General features: G+C 33.4%; 1 protein-coding gene across 2 annotated transcripts; it reads right to left on the bottom strand.

The window, feature by feature from the left end:
- Nucleotides 1-448: 448 nt before the first annotated feature.
- Nucleotides 449-17,941, bottom strand: LOC134528108 (PRL-1 phosphatase-like). Of its 2 annotated transcripts, none has more exons than XM_063361383.1 (5): nt 17,695-17,941; nt 8,277-9,111; nt 5,137-5,268; nt 4,194-4,360; nt 449-924 (listed from the first exon to the last, which is right to left on the bottom strand). In XM_063361383.1, exons 2-5 carry the CDS (start codon nt 8,403-8,405, stop codon nt 813-815), a joined length of 540 nt encoding a protein of 179 aa, XP_063217453.1. In that variant the 5' UTR covers nt 8,406-9,111; nt 17,695-17,941; the 3' UTR covers nt 449-812. The 2 variants fall into 2 exon arrangements, with proteins under 2 accessions (XP_063217453.1, XP_063217454.1); XM_063361384.1 differs by lacking the exon at nt 17,695-17,941 and adding an exon at nt 16,770-17,157.
- Between the last annotated feature and the right edge of the window lie 372 nt (nt 17,942-18,313).

The raw sequence follows: 18,313 nt of genomic DNA, 5'->3' as shown, positions 1-18,313 counted from the left end.
AACCCTGGAGCTGCCCAGTATTAGTATCTAGTGTATTTGACGTAGCGTAAGAGCTCAACAGACAAGGGTCGATTGAGAGATGTGCATAACTAAATATTTGTAGGAACCTGGCTTGACCGACAGCCACTCTGCAAGTCAGACTGATGTATCAAAGTACTTCCATAGCCTTCAAAATATTTTTTAAGTTTTTTTTACATACCTAATTTTTCTATGGTTATTTTCACCTAATCAAAACATTCCTCTGATTAACACATTACAATAAGTTGTTAAAAACTTATGAATTAATGTGCTGGTATCATAAGTCCCATTTATGAGTGTAGTATGTATTGTAACCAATGCGCAATTTCTTGTAAGCAAATCCTATTAGCATTGCACAACATATTTTTTAACAAATATTTTAAATAAAAAATGACAACAAGGTAAAATTGGCTATGAAGATAACCCCACACACATTCAAAACAGTTTATATTCTTGAATATAAAAACCAACAATTTTGTACAATGCATCAAGTTAACATAAACATACTTATGCATGTAAAATAAAGTACAACAGTACATTCATGACATGCCACCTAATGACAAACATGAATGTAAATTATACATGAATAAAAAAAAACAGCCAACCAATTTTTTTTTTTTGTAAAAACATATTTTGAAAATCTGAACCACAAATTTAAAATCTTTTTACAAATTCCCCCCAAATAAATTCTGCCATTTAATTGCTTTCTTCCATACTCTACATAAAATTGTTTCAAAATAACAAATAATTGAAGGCAAAGAAAACTTTAATAACTAAACACCTAACTAATATCATCATTGTAACGTACAGGAATTTTTTTTTCCATTCTTGACCTTCAGACGTGACTTCGGACGGTATTTTTCTAGATAAGCCAGTTGTTTAGCATTAATGGCGCCTCGACGTTTCCTGAAAAGAAAATTATAATCACTTGCAACACATTGCATAACAGTTAAAAGCATTGTAAATAAGTAGGTTAAAAAAGACTCTATAACACTAATAATATCAATTGCAAAAGTTATTTAACAATTTATTCTCGCAAAGCTTTGAATATTTTATTTGACAGTTAAAAATAATGCTTACTACAAACATTCACAAATAAAAACAGTAATACATACAATGAAAATTAAATCAAGGCTTAAGGAAGAATTAAGAAACAAGATGGTGGCCATTGTGAATTGTGGATTTTAATGAAGGGTTAATAAAAAGCAGTAAAATTCAGTTTGTGTACGAGACACATTATTTCAGTAATCAATCATCAACGTTAAAAATTTATTTTAGAACGTAAATATTTATTTTTCAACAATCAATCAAACTTTACAAGTTTTTATGTATGTGCATTCTAGATAAATTTTGAACTAGCCGGAGGTCTGGATTGTTATGAGAGCAAAACCACTTTCAAACTGAAAGGCTCCTTAACATAAAATTAAATAAATGTAGTTCCTAGGGAAACTTCAATGTAACTTCAACTTTAGTTCACATATTAGTAAACAATAACTGTCCATCTTTTCTACCTTAATAACCTGCGTGAATTATTTCGTTCCTTGAACAAAGTTACGGGCTCAGGTAAAGCTAAATAAAGTAGTGCTGGAACATTTACTAACCCCCATCCGTACTCCAGTCACTAGTCATGGACTGACATAACAAACACAACGCAGTGAAACCAGTCACTAGCCATGGACTGACATAACAAACAACGCTGTGAAACTGGGGAAGGAATCTGCCATGACCTATCGTAAGGAACCATCCCAGCATTCAAAAGGAGTGATTTCAGGAAACTGTGGAAAACGCAGGCAGGATGGCTGCATGGATTTCAACCTGCATTCTTACAAATTCAAATCCAATGTTTCATTCACCATTATGAAATCGATACAAACACAATTTTTCCTTACCACTTAAAACTATCATTTCTTACCATCGTTTTGTGAATTTTATAACAACACTTCTTTAATGCACCTGCCCCTCGAAGTATTGCCCTTATTCGTTCCAGAAAAATAGACCAGAGTGCTAATCAAAACAGTGCTAGCTAAATTTGTTTTTGCCCTAAGAATGTGTGTAAATCAAAATAATTCATTTTCATCTACGGAAGTGTGCTTGTTTACTATTTTAATCAAGACATTTTTCCGTTAAAATAAAACTTCAGTATTAATTTTATGTCTAAATACTATCAAAATACATTGATTAAAATAAACAATTTTCATATATGGAAGTGTGCTTGTTTACTATTTTAATCAAGACTTTTTCCGTTAAAATAAAATTACAGTATTAATTTTATGTCTAAATACAGTAGAACCCTGTTATAATGAATCTGAAGGGAGTAGTTTATATGTTCACTATAGAGGGGAAACTTTATATCTGGGAAAACTTTTATATTGGCAATAAATACTCAAAAGCAAAATCTTAATTACACATAGGCCTAAGCCAAGAAAAGAACGAATGAAAATACTCAAAGCAACAGTTTTATGAGCAAATGCAGATATTATTTTTAATGCACTACACATGTACAAACTTTCTATTAATGGTTCTTCGATATCGGCATATTTTCCTTTTTTCAGGCGTTTAATACTCTGTGACGTATTCGCAGCTTGAGAAAGAAGATTGTTCAGCTTGTTTAATAATGTACTTAATGTGGATGTTGCAATTCCCAGTTCCTTTGTTTTTAACCAGTGCGGGACAGTGCTATCTTTTCCGGGACAGTGCTATCTTTTCAATACTGTCCAGTTTATCTCGCACAGATAATGCAGATAATGCCTTACGTTTTTTACCGCGTTTTTCGCCCTTTTTTATGTACGTATTTCTTATTTAAGCACATTTGCAGCTTAATAACACGAAATTCTTTTTACCGTCAAAAGTAAATAAACGAAAAATAACGAGTCTGACGCATCAAAGATCACTACGTATCATTTAGTATCGCAGTTACTAAAGCTGGAACGAAATTTTCTCACTTTCTATGGAAACATTTAGTCCACAGAGTTCTATCTAGTGGTAGTCTTACGAACTTTACTCAATCAAAATGTCCGAAACGTGAACGATAAAAATGAGACGTAAAAATATTAAATTTGCTGCTATAATGTACACACGTATTTGTGTGGCGGTAATTAATGTTTAATTTTGATAACATATTAAATGTACACGCTTTCGCCCATTCTTTAACTATGCAGGGAAAACTATTTTTTATTTTCACCAAACTGATCATCATTTTTTGGCTACACGTAGCCTACCGAGGCCACTCGAATACGACTTATTTATAATATGAACAGTGGACAATCGAGTAGCGTATTGCGGAGAAAAACTTCAATGTGATCCAGAACAGACGTTTTGTGAAAAAACTTGTAATTATATGAAAATATTGGAGATAAATGTGCATTATGTCGGCAAAATTTTTTCGTGGTACACGGAAAAATTTATCAACATTGACAAAAGTTGTGCGCTATATCCAATAAATTAATACATAACCTCACATCATTTTGCCGGGACTAAGACGGAAATTCACAATAAACGGGAATTCATTATAGGCGGGTTCACTATAAACGGGTTCTACTGTACTATCAAAATACATTAAAATAAACTTTTCAAAACAACATGCAGGCCGCACATTTTCATAAGGTTTTTTGGCATAACACTTCCTTACTACGTAGACGCTAACACCATTTCAGAGTTACAAAATAATAATGTTATTAATTTAGAAGATTTATTTTAATTCCAATAAAGATAAAGAAACACAAATTTCCCTTTTTCTATTAACAAGAAAGATTATTTAACCGGTTAATGCAATTCCCAGCTCTATATTAAATGCATGATGTGTTATGAATAATTATCCACATGACTTGCTACTAGAACATCCTGGATGGATTGATATAAACTAACTCTGAAAGCTTCTGGCTTCAGTTTATTCACAAAATCTTATTTTCCATTGTTCGAAAGTAAAGACATTGGGGTTCCTTTAGAAATGTTATGACAGGATTCAACAGTACCGAAATATTTTTTTCGAGCATAAATGATTCCATTAGTGCGGCCACCAAGAGAGAAATACTTTACACAGTGTAAAGTCACAAGAAAACATGCAGCAAACTACAATTTCAAACCAGAAATGAACACCATTAAGGAACCAGGGGGAATGCAGTATGCAGACACAGGTCATGACCAAGTGTTCATAACTACAGGACTAACATACGCACTCTCTAATGAAGACTACAGCATCCTCGTACTTCATGCCTTGTTCAATGAGGGCTAACGCAACCATTACTGGAGCCCGTCCGAGTCCCGCAACGCAATGAACAGCAATGCACGAACCAGGTGCTTCGTGAAACCTTTTCCTCAGAAGCTCAAACCACTTATTTATCACCTGGAAAATAAAAAGTTTATTAAACATTTGTGACTAAACCAAACAATACAGTTCACCCTTTGGGGAAAAAAAAATGTATTTCCTTATCCCACACACTTTTTAGAGAGCATCAACTTTGAAAAATGTATCAATTTTTCATATACAAATTACAGACATCATCACCCAAGTGATTTGAGAATGCAAAGTCATGTAGGTTTCCAAAATAAAATAAAAAAATATATCAATTATTAAATATTTACATAACATAAATAACAGCACTCCACTTAGTAATGCTTTTTTTTTTCTGTTTTATATAAAGTTCTAATTATAAATATCATATTTTTATCAGTACATGAGATCTGTTTAAGAAATATTGAAAATTTGTTTCATACATTTCACTGTACATTGTAAAATATTTCAGCTGTCAATTAACACACAAAATCAAAATAAGAAAACTTTAGTAATCATCCTAAAACCGGCTTTCCATACTGATTAGCACAAAGGTAAATAGCTTTGGCTGTTATGAGAATATTATAGCTAAATTAATTACAGTGACAAACACAAAAACTCAATAAAGAGAATGAAAAATAAATAGGGGGTGTACTGAGAAACAGTCTGTGCTTTTTTTTTAATTATCTGGTCAAGTTGGGGTCAGAAACACAATATGCCTTCAGTCCCCCTTTCCCGTATGGATACACTATTGCTAAGGTATGGTCACATGTAACAAATAAGTAACTTTTTAATCACACATAAATTCAGATAGTTAAAGGTTTTACTTGGTTTGAGCCAATACGTACCTCATCTGGGGGAGGGCTGCCGTCATCAAATTCCAAATCATAAACGTTGATACCTTCCTTCTTTAGTTTGTCTGTGTTGTAACTTGGCTCACAAACCCTCACTACATCCTTAACATTGTGTTTCTTCAATTCCTACAATCAATCAAAATTTAAAATTTAAATATAAAAATAATTAATTTAAATAACAAAAAAGAAACAATATTAAATTAAATTTCTAGCACTAGTGATTAAAAAAAATAGTGCAGGGCTGCCATTTGCTTTATACTTCAATAATCCATCAAGTGATAAAACAAAAAATTCACTAATTCACTTGAACAATAAAATTAAACAAAGTACAAAAATGGGTTCACAATTATAACCAACATGGTGACAAAAAATCTGCAAAGAGTTGTACAGTTGCCAGACTACTTCATTTGTTATTCCCCTCGCCCTCCCCACCATAAAACTCTCCTCTCTTGAGCATCAAACTTATATGCAGTAAAGACTGCAAATCTTTGCCTCGATGACTGATACAATTTGAACTTAATTTGCTTTCCAAGCTGAAAGTACTTCGTCCCAATTGTAAGGAATGAGATTGCATGCGAAAGAGAACATGAAAGTTGCGCTATTGCAAAAGTTGGCAAAATTAACTTTAGAGAGAAAGCCATTCTATCGCTATGACCAACTCTTTTACACCTCTCAGACGAATTAAAGACTGAACTTTGAGTTATAAATAGCTCTAACACCAATGGAAGGACAAGCGCATGAAAGAACGCTTTTTCAACCTGCTTAGGCACAGACTAAAAACATAGGTTGGCTTGCTGCTTTTTGCTGGGAACACAACACTTTCCAATGATGCATAAGAGGTCTAGTGTATTATATACACATCCTGTATTAATATATATAGGTGTGTGTGTGTGTGTGTATATATATATATATATATTAATAATTATTAACTAACACCAAAGAAAGTCATTCAGTGCACATCTTAATTTTTTTCGATCATTATGGTGTAAACACTATATTACTGTATTTATTCAATATTAAATTTTAAAATGGAGGAAAAGATACAATGCTGCTTTTTAACGATGATTTGTTTGTCATTATTTTGCAATATGACAAAAGAAACTTAAAACCAACTATCTACATTTAACAAACACAATAATATAATTACATATTATAAATTTTAGCCTTAAATAGACTCCACCATTAGCAAGCAATGTTTTACGACACAGCACAGTGTTATCACCACCACCACCAACACGACCCAACAAACACTGTAATAAAAGAAATAGATAAATTATGAATTTTTTTACAGAAATAAAAATTAACTGAAATAAAATTTGGCCTAATATTGTATAAAAAAATTATTAAGTATTTACACTAACATTCTTTATTTATTGTTGTAGCTTCCAGTTAGGAACATTTACAATTCCAAAACTATCATCATTAAGATTTGTAACTAGAAATGCACATAAATTAAAGTTAAAAAATGAGGCCTAATGTCAAAAGTCACCAGCTTGTTTTCAAAACATTTTTTAGACCAAAACTATTTTATTTTGTATAGTTTTAAAAATTAAGTATAGTAAATAAAAATGTATTTAATGCCTAAGGTTAATAGTGACTGCCTGCTACAAAGAGTTTCCTCTGTGATGTCAATCATTGACTTTTAATTTCATTCATTTTTTTGGGAATGATAACTGTAATAATACTGTCGATAGACTATGCTGTGGTCTTGAAAATCCCTCAAGGTGTGATCTCTGCTCGGTGAAAACCAATTTTTGATATTCCAACTATACAAATTGCTATGACACAAAATCTGATCTCTCCAGTATTAAGGGGCCCACCTCATCAGGGGTGTATCAGTGTAAGCGAGTCAGAAAGATAACCGCTACACTCGCTGGTGCTTCTAGCATGATGTCTCCTGCAAGCGCAGTCTTCTCGTCGTGCATATGGCAACTACGATATTTGAACGTTAACCATAACATTATATAGTCGAGAAAGGAAGATACAATAGCAATGCAAGTCCCTTGAAAGGGTTCAAGAATCTGTACTCAGCAGTATTAGCTTTATCCACTGTTATAAAAACACAGTTTCAAACAAAATACAGAAACAGAACTACGAATCCACCCTCAGCATATTCTTAAATGCTTTTTGAAAAAAGAGCCCATTCTGACTTTTAACAGTCTTCTGAAGCTCTGCACACCTTACATATGCACAGGTAGACAGGGCTGATAATGTCCTCAGCAAGAAGGTATGTTTTTTCCTCATGATGTCTTATCAACAGCACGGTCATTAAGAGACAGTAACACCCGACACAAAACAATGACATTGGGAAAGGAGTTGGTTATGGCCTACAGTACAGTAAGGAACCCACACCAGCATTTTCTTAGATTCCGCGAAGACATGAAAAACAAAAAAACAGTATGGCAGCACCAGGATTCAAACCCGGGTCCTCTGTAACATGAGTCCAGCATCTAAAGCTGGGTGCACAATTGAAAAAATAACAGTAACAGTAGGTCGTTTGCACAAGATTTGACCGCCTATTGATTCACAATAGTGCATAGAATCGTGGCATAGAAGGGAAATGATTATATTTCTGCTACGGACACACTGCGCAACAGCCAATGAGAGTAGAGTAGAATGCAATTTTGGCGGGACTTGAACTGTTTAAAATTATCAATTATATTGTGGCAAAAAATGTTCAAGATATTACAATGTTCAGGTGCTGTTAATTCCTGCTTTAAAACCAAATTATTGCAATTAAATTACTAATAAAAGATCACTTAGCAAATAATGTAAATAACAATTTTTTTAATGTTTCGTGGGTAGGATGGTAAACTAAAAATTGTACATAACGCAAATGAAATTATATGTTGAAAAACTATGTTCACAAATTGCTGGTCAGATGTAGTGGGATAATCATTTGGTAGTTGATATAGTTACGTATTTACTAACACTAACAATACATTGCAACACTTCATTGGCTGAAATTAACAGTAAGATTAAAATTGTGAATCAATTTCATACAGGTCGTTTGCAAAGTCGTGTGTTTGGCCTGCTGTGTGCTCGCTTATGTTTTTTAACTGAACACAGCTTCCCCTGTGTGCCACCTCGCACCATCAGTAGGTACATAATGTAGTATGTGCTGGTGCACTCACCTGAATATAGTTGTGGATGTTCTGGTCGGTCGGACGATCCGTGATGAGGAACTTCGTATTCTTAAATTCTATTTCACATGGTGCAGGCCTTATGTCCTTCAAACGCACGTTGCTTCCTCCGAAAGACATTTTGCAGTAAAAAAATTATTAATACTAAACCAATTTGTACAGCTGCCCAAGGATTCCCTGTTAATGATTTAAAATACTATTTGAGCAATTTTTTAAAACCAATTACGTGTTCCTATGGATAAAATTATCTATTTAAAAAAACACAAGAGTAATTTTGTAAAATTATTTTCCTAGATTTATTTTTTTACACAAACCAACAATTAAATATCACTCTTCAAATAAATTTAAAGGAAATAAACGGTGTTTTATTGACTTAGAAATTATCACTTCGATAAATTATTTAAAATATTAAAAGATAGATTTTAACAATTCTAAATAGTTCTTGGTAATACTTTAAGATAACTATCTTATTTCCCTTCAAGCAATCTGTAACTTTTACGTACAATTTTATGCTAAGCACTAGTAAATTAATCTATGCCATTCACAATTTCCCCCCTTCCACTTTCTCAAAACAACTATATTTCCCAGAGTGCTCCAGCAAAATTTTCCAAATATGTTTACAGTTTTTCAACCCATTCAAGAAAGTTCACTTCTTTCTAGGCCTCAATGCCACAGCTGGTACTTCTGACGAGCACGTAACCACACTGCAGGCAGAGATGTTTGTAGTTTGCAGGCTATCCTGTGCACTTTATTTGTGCTGAGCTTCACAGTACTCTCCACTATTCAGCAAGAACTCCATGTGCACTACAACAATGTTGGGAAAACTCTGAAAAACACAAAAATAGATTTTGTTAAGGCAGGTAAAACTACATTCAAAACACCTCCAATACTTTAAAAATTAAAATGGAGAACATATCCTTCAGGCATCAAACTTATGTAAATCCCACTGTTGGGTTTTTCTCCACATTGCATTTTGAAAATTGCAACCTTTTATTTGTGCAAAAAATCTTTCTTATTGGGATTAACATGAGATGAGGTCATTGGAGACAGACTCCATGACGAAATGCTGGTAAATTAAAGGAAAGAATCAGTCATGGCCTACAGTTAGGAAGCATCCCTGCATTTGCCTGAATTGATTTAGGGAAACTATGGAAAAACTACTTACAGGACCAAGTTTTAAAACCCAGTTCTTTTAAAAGTTCTGGAATTTTAAGACTTGGTTCCACAAGGCATATTAGTTATATCATCTCCCTGTCATTACTATTATCTATTATTTGAAGACTTTTCCTACGAACAAATCACAAAGTGCTCTAGCACATTATTTTTCATCTAAAATTTTTTTGACAGATTTTTACAAAAAACTGATTAAATAGTGGTAATAAGTCATACAAATGTCCACAATTATGATCACTTGCATGAACTTTTACAGTTTGAAAATAATTTTCTTCAATATATGTAGAGGAAATTTTTGACTTGACAAAAAAATGCAAGATATGTTTGAAAAACATTTACAAAAATTTCCCTTAATAGTAAAGACAAGAAAAAGAAAATTGAATGACCAACTTGGAATATGAAACCCAGCTCAAAATGATAAATTTTTTTACAAACACCAACAAACATAAAACTAATATATAATGCCAAATGCAAGGACATACACATGGAAGTAGCAGGAAGGGGTAGATGGGACAAAAAGGGGTGGGGGAGAGAAAAAACCCTTTCCCAAAATCCTAAAAAATCTATTATTCCTACCAAAAAAGTAAAGAATTTGAAAGGAAACAGCAAGCAAAGAAATGAAATGCCAAACATTTAACACAAAGATGATACCGTCAACTGCGGTGACTGATACGAAAAAAAAATTTTATGCTCAAAAATTGTAATTAATTATTTTTTGTTTGAGCTGTTTTATTTTATAGTGAAGTACTTCTTATTAATAAACACATTTATAATAGTTTACAAAATTTGCAGTTTATAGTTTTACTAGAAAAAAAAAATAACTGCCTATCAAAGTCACACCCTTGTATGGGGTGACTGATACTCTGTAGGAAAAAGCTTTAAAGTGACTTACTTGCTCACATTATCAATGCCACCCAATGAGAAAATTCTGTCAACAGGTTCTGTTGGAAATTTTTTTTTTATTTCCTTTTTATAAGGGGTGACATGGATACCTAACTTTATGATGGTAGAAATTTATATACATTTTGGAAATACTTTACGTTTTAAATGCACAAAATAAATTACTGGTATTCAAATATGACTGATAGTGAATAACCTTGACTCTCACAACACCAAAATCTTGGTCCTTACACTAAGTTTTTATAGATTATAGCAGTGAAACCCGGCATTACTCGGATTAAGATACATCGCATGTTTAATGGTATAAAAAATATATAAGGATACGTTTTCATCAGACACCAAAATTTCCAGTACCAGATCCCTCTAGAATATTTAGATGTAAATCACTTTGATTTAATTCTTTTAGATCAATAATAACACTCGTACACATTTTGGAACTTTCCAGATCAATACAAAAAAATTTAGAACTTTCTCGAACATTTGAAATAGCTTATAATAAATTGCACTCATTTTAGAATTTTCTAGAATTTTCTCAAACATTCTAAATTGATCATAATAATTTGCACTCATTTTGGAACTTTCCAGATCATTCGGGAAATTTCTAGAACATTCTAACTTAATAACAGTTTTGGACATTTTGGAACTTTCTAGATGAAGCCAGAAATTCGTAGAACTTTCTCAAACATTCTATATTGATTATAATAGTTTGCACGCATTCTAGAATTTTCTAGATCGTTCCAGATAATTCTAGAACTTTCTAGAACATCCCAGATCAATTATAACCGTTTTACACATTTTGGAACTTTCTAAACCATTCAAGAAATTTTGAGATCTTTTCAGAAGTCCTCATGCGTTATAAAAGGACATAAATATATTCTGTTTTAATATTTTCGCCACCCACAACCACCCACCGTGACCAAACTCCCTTACTACCACCTGGAGACCAAGGGGTATTTACCACCCCAACGGGAAGTTGATTGGGGTTGGTGGTGATTGAGAAAACTGTGTATTTACGTACTAACAAAGCATTTTATATATATATATATATATATATATTAGATTTAGATATTTAGATTAATTACAAATGAAATCAAGGTTATAACTTAATGATAAGTATTTAGCACAGGCTGAATCACACTTTTTAAAAGTTAGCAATTTGTTCCATATAACACTATAAAATTGAAGTCATAGCATAGCCTATCATCTGTAGTAGCTATAGGTGTGTCTCTGGAAGCACTGCAGTAATACTGGAAGCACTGCAGTAATATCACTCATGTCTACTATTGTCATGTCATCATTCTGAAAACTGTATGATGCACCCGGAACACACTCGTCCGATACCTACACCCAAACCTTGGTCCTTATATTCTGATGTTATGATATTAATTACAAGTAAACTGAAACACATTCTTGTATAGTGAGTGGTAATTTTAAACCACGAAGAACACATTTTACAAACATGTCACAAAGCAACACACGCACATAGACACAGCCCCCATTCACTACGACGGCCAATAACCAACTGAAGTCTAAAGCCCCACTGTAGCAAGAACCTTTGAAAGTCTCCCCACCTAAATTTATTTTACATCCAGTGTAAAATTGAAGTGATATCTTAGTCTATCACCTGACGGAATGAGGCGTGGCTCTGGAAGCACTGCAATGATGTCTCGTGTCTACTACTGACAGATCATTATTTCGAGGACTGAAAACCATTTTATTAGTATCCATTCCCTTTAATGCCAAAACTTCATATTCTTTACTGTTACCGGTACCAGTACGCAGCACTGACTGGACTATGCATACATATTTGAAGTGAACCGTTTTCCTTTTTCCAGACAGGAACTTTACGAGAACATATGCTCCTGGTTGCAGATTATCTTCACAAGGATCTGCATATTCAGGCAGGGTACCTTCTACTGCATGTATCTCAATTTCATGATGTTTGTTATCAGAATCATCATTAAATTTACTTCCTCTTCACTCATAGAAGAATCTGTATCATTTACAGGTGCAGAAACACTCTTTCCTGGCTCTACAACAAGTTTCCTCTTTTTAGTACATGTGTTCATACTTTAGTTTGTGCCCGTAAAACGTTTCTTTTCCAAAAATTCTACAAGAGAATCTTAGTTGCACCTTCGTCAACTATACTCTTGTGAGGAATTTTAGACAGCACTCTATCTCGATTTAGCGGGACAATACCAGTGGCTTCAAAACCGCTTGCAATATTACAAGCCACAGCGCCAATTTCACGTTTTGCATTTCCCTTGGACTTTGTCTTGTCCATTTTCCATTTTCCAAAGAGGTAAACACTTCTTTACGTAGAGTGGATTCACGTGGATACTGCATTTTCCATTCTGTAAGGACTGCTCTCCAAGCTATTTTCATAGGCCTGAAGAAGCACACATCAAGTGGCTGGCAGATATGCGTAGAATTCGGCGGCAAGCACGTGAACGTAATGTTAACTTCACAGAGACGTAACACCTCCTCAGTGTAGTGGGATGCCAAATTATCGCCAATAAGCACTTTTCGGCCCTCAAGATGTTTCACGTGTGGAAGGAAAATGGATTCAAACCAGTCAGTGAAACATTTTGCTTCCATCCAGCCATGACTAGTCCTGTTGAACCTGGCTTGAAATGTTTTAATTTCGCTGGAAAACTTATAACAGCAAGATAATTTTATTCTGATGTTATGTAGCTACTCTTGGCATACAAATATTAAATATCAATGTCACCCCAAGAAAACTATCAAACCCCCAACACAAAATAGGATCTACAAAAGTTTTATACATTTTAAGCTTATGTTTTGTTTACTCATTTTGTTCAAAATGCAGTGAAGCCGTTGTCATTAAAAAGCTGAATAAAATGTATACATTTATATAATACATACCTTACAATTTATTTACATATAAAAAAAAAGCAAATGATTAGTTATTATAAATACTAATGCTGACAAGATTAACAAAGATTCCAACCACCATGCAGTTAGACAATACAGTAGCTTTAAAACTCACTTTTTCCAACTGTAAATTCCAAATTTGATTACAACTTCATGGTTTTGAAGGAAAAAACCAGACAACAAAATATTTCCTCATTATCAATGTTGCCCAAAATTAACAAAGTCACCCCAGTTGACAGTAAATGCTATGGTACTTGTAAAATAGATATGAATTCAGCTTTTTCACACTTCACTGAATGCTCACCACTTTGCAAAATTTATTACTGAAAATTTCTTGTTGCTATAACTTGGTAAGTTTCATTAAGGAATTTTTTTAATATTGAGTAAATTTTTTTGTTTACAAAAAGAATGCTTTATATTTCAAGAAAATTATTTACTATAGGTACAAACGCATCTAAATTCCTAAACTTAAATGCAAATCCATAAGTTCACCAACATGACTTCTTCCTCGGTGGGCGAGGTCAAAAATGAAGCCATAGAGGAGGGGAGGGGGACCATGCGCTGGAAGGTTAAAGATGCACTGGATGAAATGACTTCAAGTAAATTTTGGACTATATTTTAATACTTATCAAATATTAAAGTATAACTTTTAATAACTTTGTCTGGTTCTATTGTCTCCTCTACTAAGTTATTAGTACCTATCTAGATATTAACTCCCATTCTCCCGATTTTATTGAGAAGGGGGTAAATCATAATTTTGGCCATCTTTACAATTATATGGCGCTAAACAAAAAAAAGTGTTTTCTTAGGAAAACACCTGAAAAAGACCGAAAAATGATTTTTATAATTTAACAGTCCCAACATTTGTAGTACGAACACTGCACGTAACACAGACAGTGAGGAAAACTGTCTTTCCAATTTGGAATAGGCGGGTATTCGAACGGTGCTACAAAAGCGTAAAATATGTGTATAATGGGTTCTAAAGCACTTCACTTCTCAGGGTAATTAAATTAACTTATTTCACAAGTGAGATTGGGTTAATTACATATTTTTTAACTATGCCTTTGCAAGTGCTTTTAAACTGATTCATACATGAAAGACATTTAGTCAGTATTTGTAGGTTGGAAAACAAATTGAAACATTAATTTGTAATTACATGTCACCACCAAATTAAACATTAAAATAATAAAATAAAAAGAAGTAATCACAAAGCTATGAGAAGCATAATACTCTTTGAAATGTGTGTTTTTAAATACTGGGATGTGATAAAGTGGCCAACGAATTCCTGAGTCATTTAATTGCTGCTATTGTAAGAAAGACTTGAGCATAATGTTTTGGCTTGCTTCCCTCCTATCATGCAGCAGTGGGGGAAAGCTGTCGACGTGCAACGGGGAATTTGATAAGGGTATATTGCTTTTAACTGTGTTACAACAGAACATATTATTTTATAACCTATACTATGTATTAGTACACTAAATTACTAGTTATAAGTTCAAGATTTTTTTATGTTGGTTTTGAAATATAAGATTTTTTTTGTGACATTGTAAGGCATTACTTCACTTGCCATATTGTATTTATTTATTTTTTTGCTAAATTAGATTTTACAAAATAGGAAATGTTAAAAATGTGACAGCAAAAGCTATAATATATGCATTTCCTTACCAGGGGTAAAACAGAAATTAAACTTCCAAGAGTGAGAGTAACACAAAGTGATTTATCATGAATTGTACATATTATACCAGGTACAATATGCTATACGTGGTAACACAATTTGCAACAAACCTAAGCTGCAAAGCTTATATAGTAAAATATTTGCAGGAACAAAACTAATGTCATGAAAATCAACAAATAAATGTTGGAAATGACAGCTTTAAGAGCTGTCATGAAATAATGTGGTTTGGTTAGGTTTTCACTCCACAGATTATACACACTTTGATGGTACCTAGCCAAATCTAATTTTAAAATAATTGTATTTATTCATTAACTTTCATACTGTGAAGATTAGCTAACACTTGTGTTGTCTTTAAATTGTGTGATTTATTTCTGCTGAAAAATATCACTTTGTCGAAGATTTGATACTACTTTTAAGTATTTTTTTCCTCGATACATTATTTATGTGCTATGTGGCCTACAGCTTGCGCCAACTGCTATCTTTTTCTAATATCTTTATCAATCAAATATCTGCAGTCAAATTTACACCCATGCCTTACCCCGGACTCAAATCCAGAACCCCTTGCACCGTAGGCCGGTGTGTATCCGACTATGCTGAGGTCGGCTTTCTTAATACAACTACCATCCTAAGTTTGTGCTGGTCACCTGTTACAAACAATTGAAATTTTAATACTTAAATAGTCTTCGATAAGGTAAATAGGTGTTCATCCAAAAATAATAAAATATTTGGTAAATATGTAGAGTCGCGGTATATGCGAAAAAAATGCTAAAATTCCGAAAATACTTTTATTCTATGCTCTTACACTTCCTCTTTTCAAATCAACCGGCGGAGATAAGAAATTCCAAATACTTTAGGAGATATCGAATTTTTTAATTTTCATCACAATATCTGTATTCATGCGGCGATCACCATTGTTTCTGGTTTACGAGTATCTATTATGTTTCTTATTGAACAATTTTGTCACGTGACAGTTCCGTGATTGGTCAGTATTCAAATGAACCAATATGTGATTATTTATTTATTAATGTTCCGTCGGAGGTATCACAACGTAGGTGAACGACTACATCATTTTCTTCTAATGGCAAAGGAAATGTACCCGCCTCCAACTTAGATGGGTTTTTAACGTTTCAAATTTTAAAGTCTTATTTTTTACTTGGATATTGTTGCGCAAGTAATAAGTAACAAAAATTTTTTTTACGTGAGTTGTTAATGTTCATCATTTGTCCGGGTTTGTTAGGTCAGGTCAGTTACATTATAAATACTTTAAAACTAAAGAACCATTAAAATTAAATCATATTATTTTTAATGTACGCTTAGTTTGAAAGTATTCATAATGTAACTGACCTGACCTAATCGACCATTTTAGTTCCTACTGTACATCCTTTGTCCCGGTTTGTTTGGTCAGGTCAGTTACATTATAAATATTTTAAAACTAAACAGCCATTAAAATTAATTCACATTTTTTATGTCCACTTAGTTTGAAAGTATTAATAATGTAACTGACCTGACCTAATCGACCATTTTATTTATTACGCATTCACGAACACACGGCAAAATAACAAAAATGGCCTCGGTCTAATGGTTGTACAGGTGTTGTATTGCAAAATTAAAAAATTTGATATCTCCTAAAGTATTTTGAATTTCTTATCTCCGCCGGTTGATTTGAAAAGAGGAAGTGAAAGCGCATAGAATAAAAGTATTTTCGGATTTTTAGCATTTTTTTTCGCATATACCGCTACTCTACATATTTACCAAATATTTTCTTGTTAAATTAATTTTTAAATTTCTGCCCTAAATATCTTGTATTTATAAGGAAATATAAGATGCAATAGAACTGCACTCACATGAGTTCATAAACTAAGAAAAGTTCCCATTTTACTTAACAAATTGATGGTTGTTTTGACACAGATACAGTTAACAGTACCACGCACTTTTCAAAAAACCGAACCAATTTTACAACTACGTAAAGGTACTGCAGTTTTGAGCGACGTGCGATTCCGAAACGACAACCCAGTTTAAACCAGTCCCTACGCTAACTGAACGTAAGCTCGTCCTTAGCGGAAAAATGGACAAGCAAAGAGCTAAATTTAACCAGCGTGTCTTTCTTGTTGCGTCACGCGAACGAGCTTCGCGCTAGCTACCATACTGACAAACATGTTGTGCAAGTCACGGGGCACGGAAAAAGCCGTACCACTGAATTAAAAAATCTACTCAACAATCCGATCACTGATACTTACATCAGACAGCAACGTTCATATTATTTCAATACTCAATTTAGTGTTAACAATTGCAACGACATTATAACGTTATCACGTAAGCAATGGGCTGACATATGTTAATGCTGACAATGTTAGTTTTACACGTTCCAAGTTTCACCATTAGCATAAAATGAAGTAATATACATTATCTATACAACCCCCTCCCCCTTTTTTATTTTAAAGAATGCCATGCATATATGTGTGTGTTTCTTAACTTTGGCAGTTAACAAAATATACACTCCACTATAAATAAGCCCTAGCAAATTACGCTGCATAAAAATAACAAAACCAGGGTTCGAGACCAGTAGTACGAATCATTAGTGCACTGTAAATGTAATAACCAAAAAAAAACCTCTAAATGTCAAGCACATTGCAATATCTTAAATAATGTTTTAATCCGTCAATTACTTTACAGTCATAATATTATCTTTCGGTAGGGAAAGGTACCCGTATGCTCTGAATCTGCAGATTTCAGAGACAAAAGGTATGGAAGCTGAATAAATTATCCTACCTGTTGCTTGAAGATGTACAATTTGCTGTGCATGTGTTGAGCAGGAAAATAGTACTACCGTATGAAATTTTTAACACGTTCAAGCAACTAGTAAACATAAGTTTTATCCACGCTTCAATGACAAATACGAACGTAGTTACAGACAAAAGACGATCACGAGAGATTGTACTCCAATGACGTTATTCGCACTCAAACAACTCCGCCTGCGCGCAACTTAAATGTAGAATGCGCTACGGCCTGGTAGAGGAGTGGTTGTATGACTTCCTCATGACGTCATCGGCCTCCCCCTCTACGTCCGACGGTATGCTTGCAATCTCTCTCTCTCTCTATCTCTCTCTCTGTCTCTCATTTCTCTCTCTTTCTGGCCGCCAGGGATGTTAGACGTACCAACTTGTTGGTACACATACCATTTTTCAGGGTCTTGTACCACGTACCAAGTATAAATTGTGCTGGTATGCAGAAATACCAACTTTGAACATCGACCATACGCGATGCGCCATGCATTACCAATTAACATTAGGCGTGGACGAATAATTCGAATAGTTGCGTTTTAATAATTCCATCTGTATACGTTTAATAAAACTGCATTTTAAGAGAAATTTTTAAGTGCCAATTTAAT

This window comes from Bacillus rossius, chromosome 1 (assembly GCF_032445375.1).
Source record: "Bacillus rossius redtenbacheri isolate Brsri chromosome 1, Brsri_v3, whole genome shotgun sequence".
In the NCBI taxonomy this organism is placed as follows: Eukaryota; Metazoa; Arthropoda; class Insecta; order Phasmatodea; family Bacillidae; genus Bacillus; species Bacillus rossius.
This window is presented reverse-complemented; position numbering and strand designations above follow the sequence as displayed.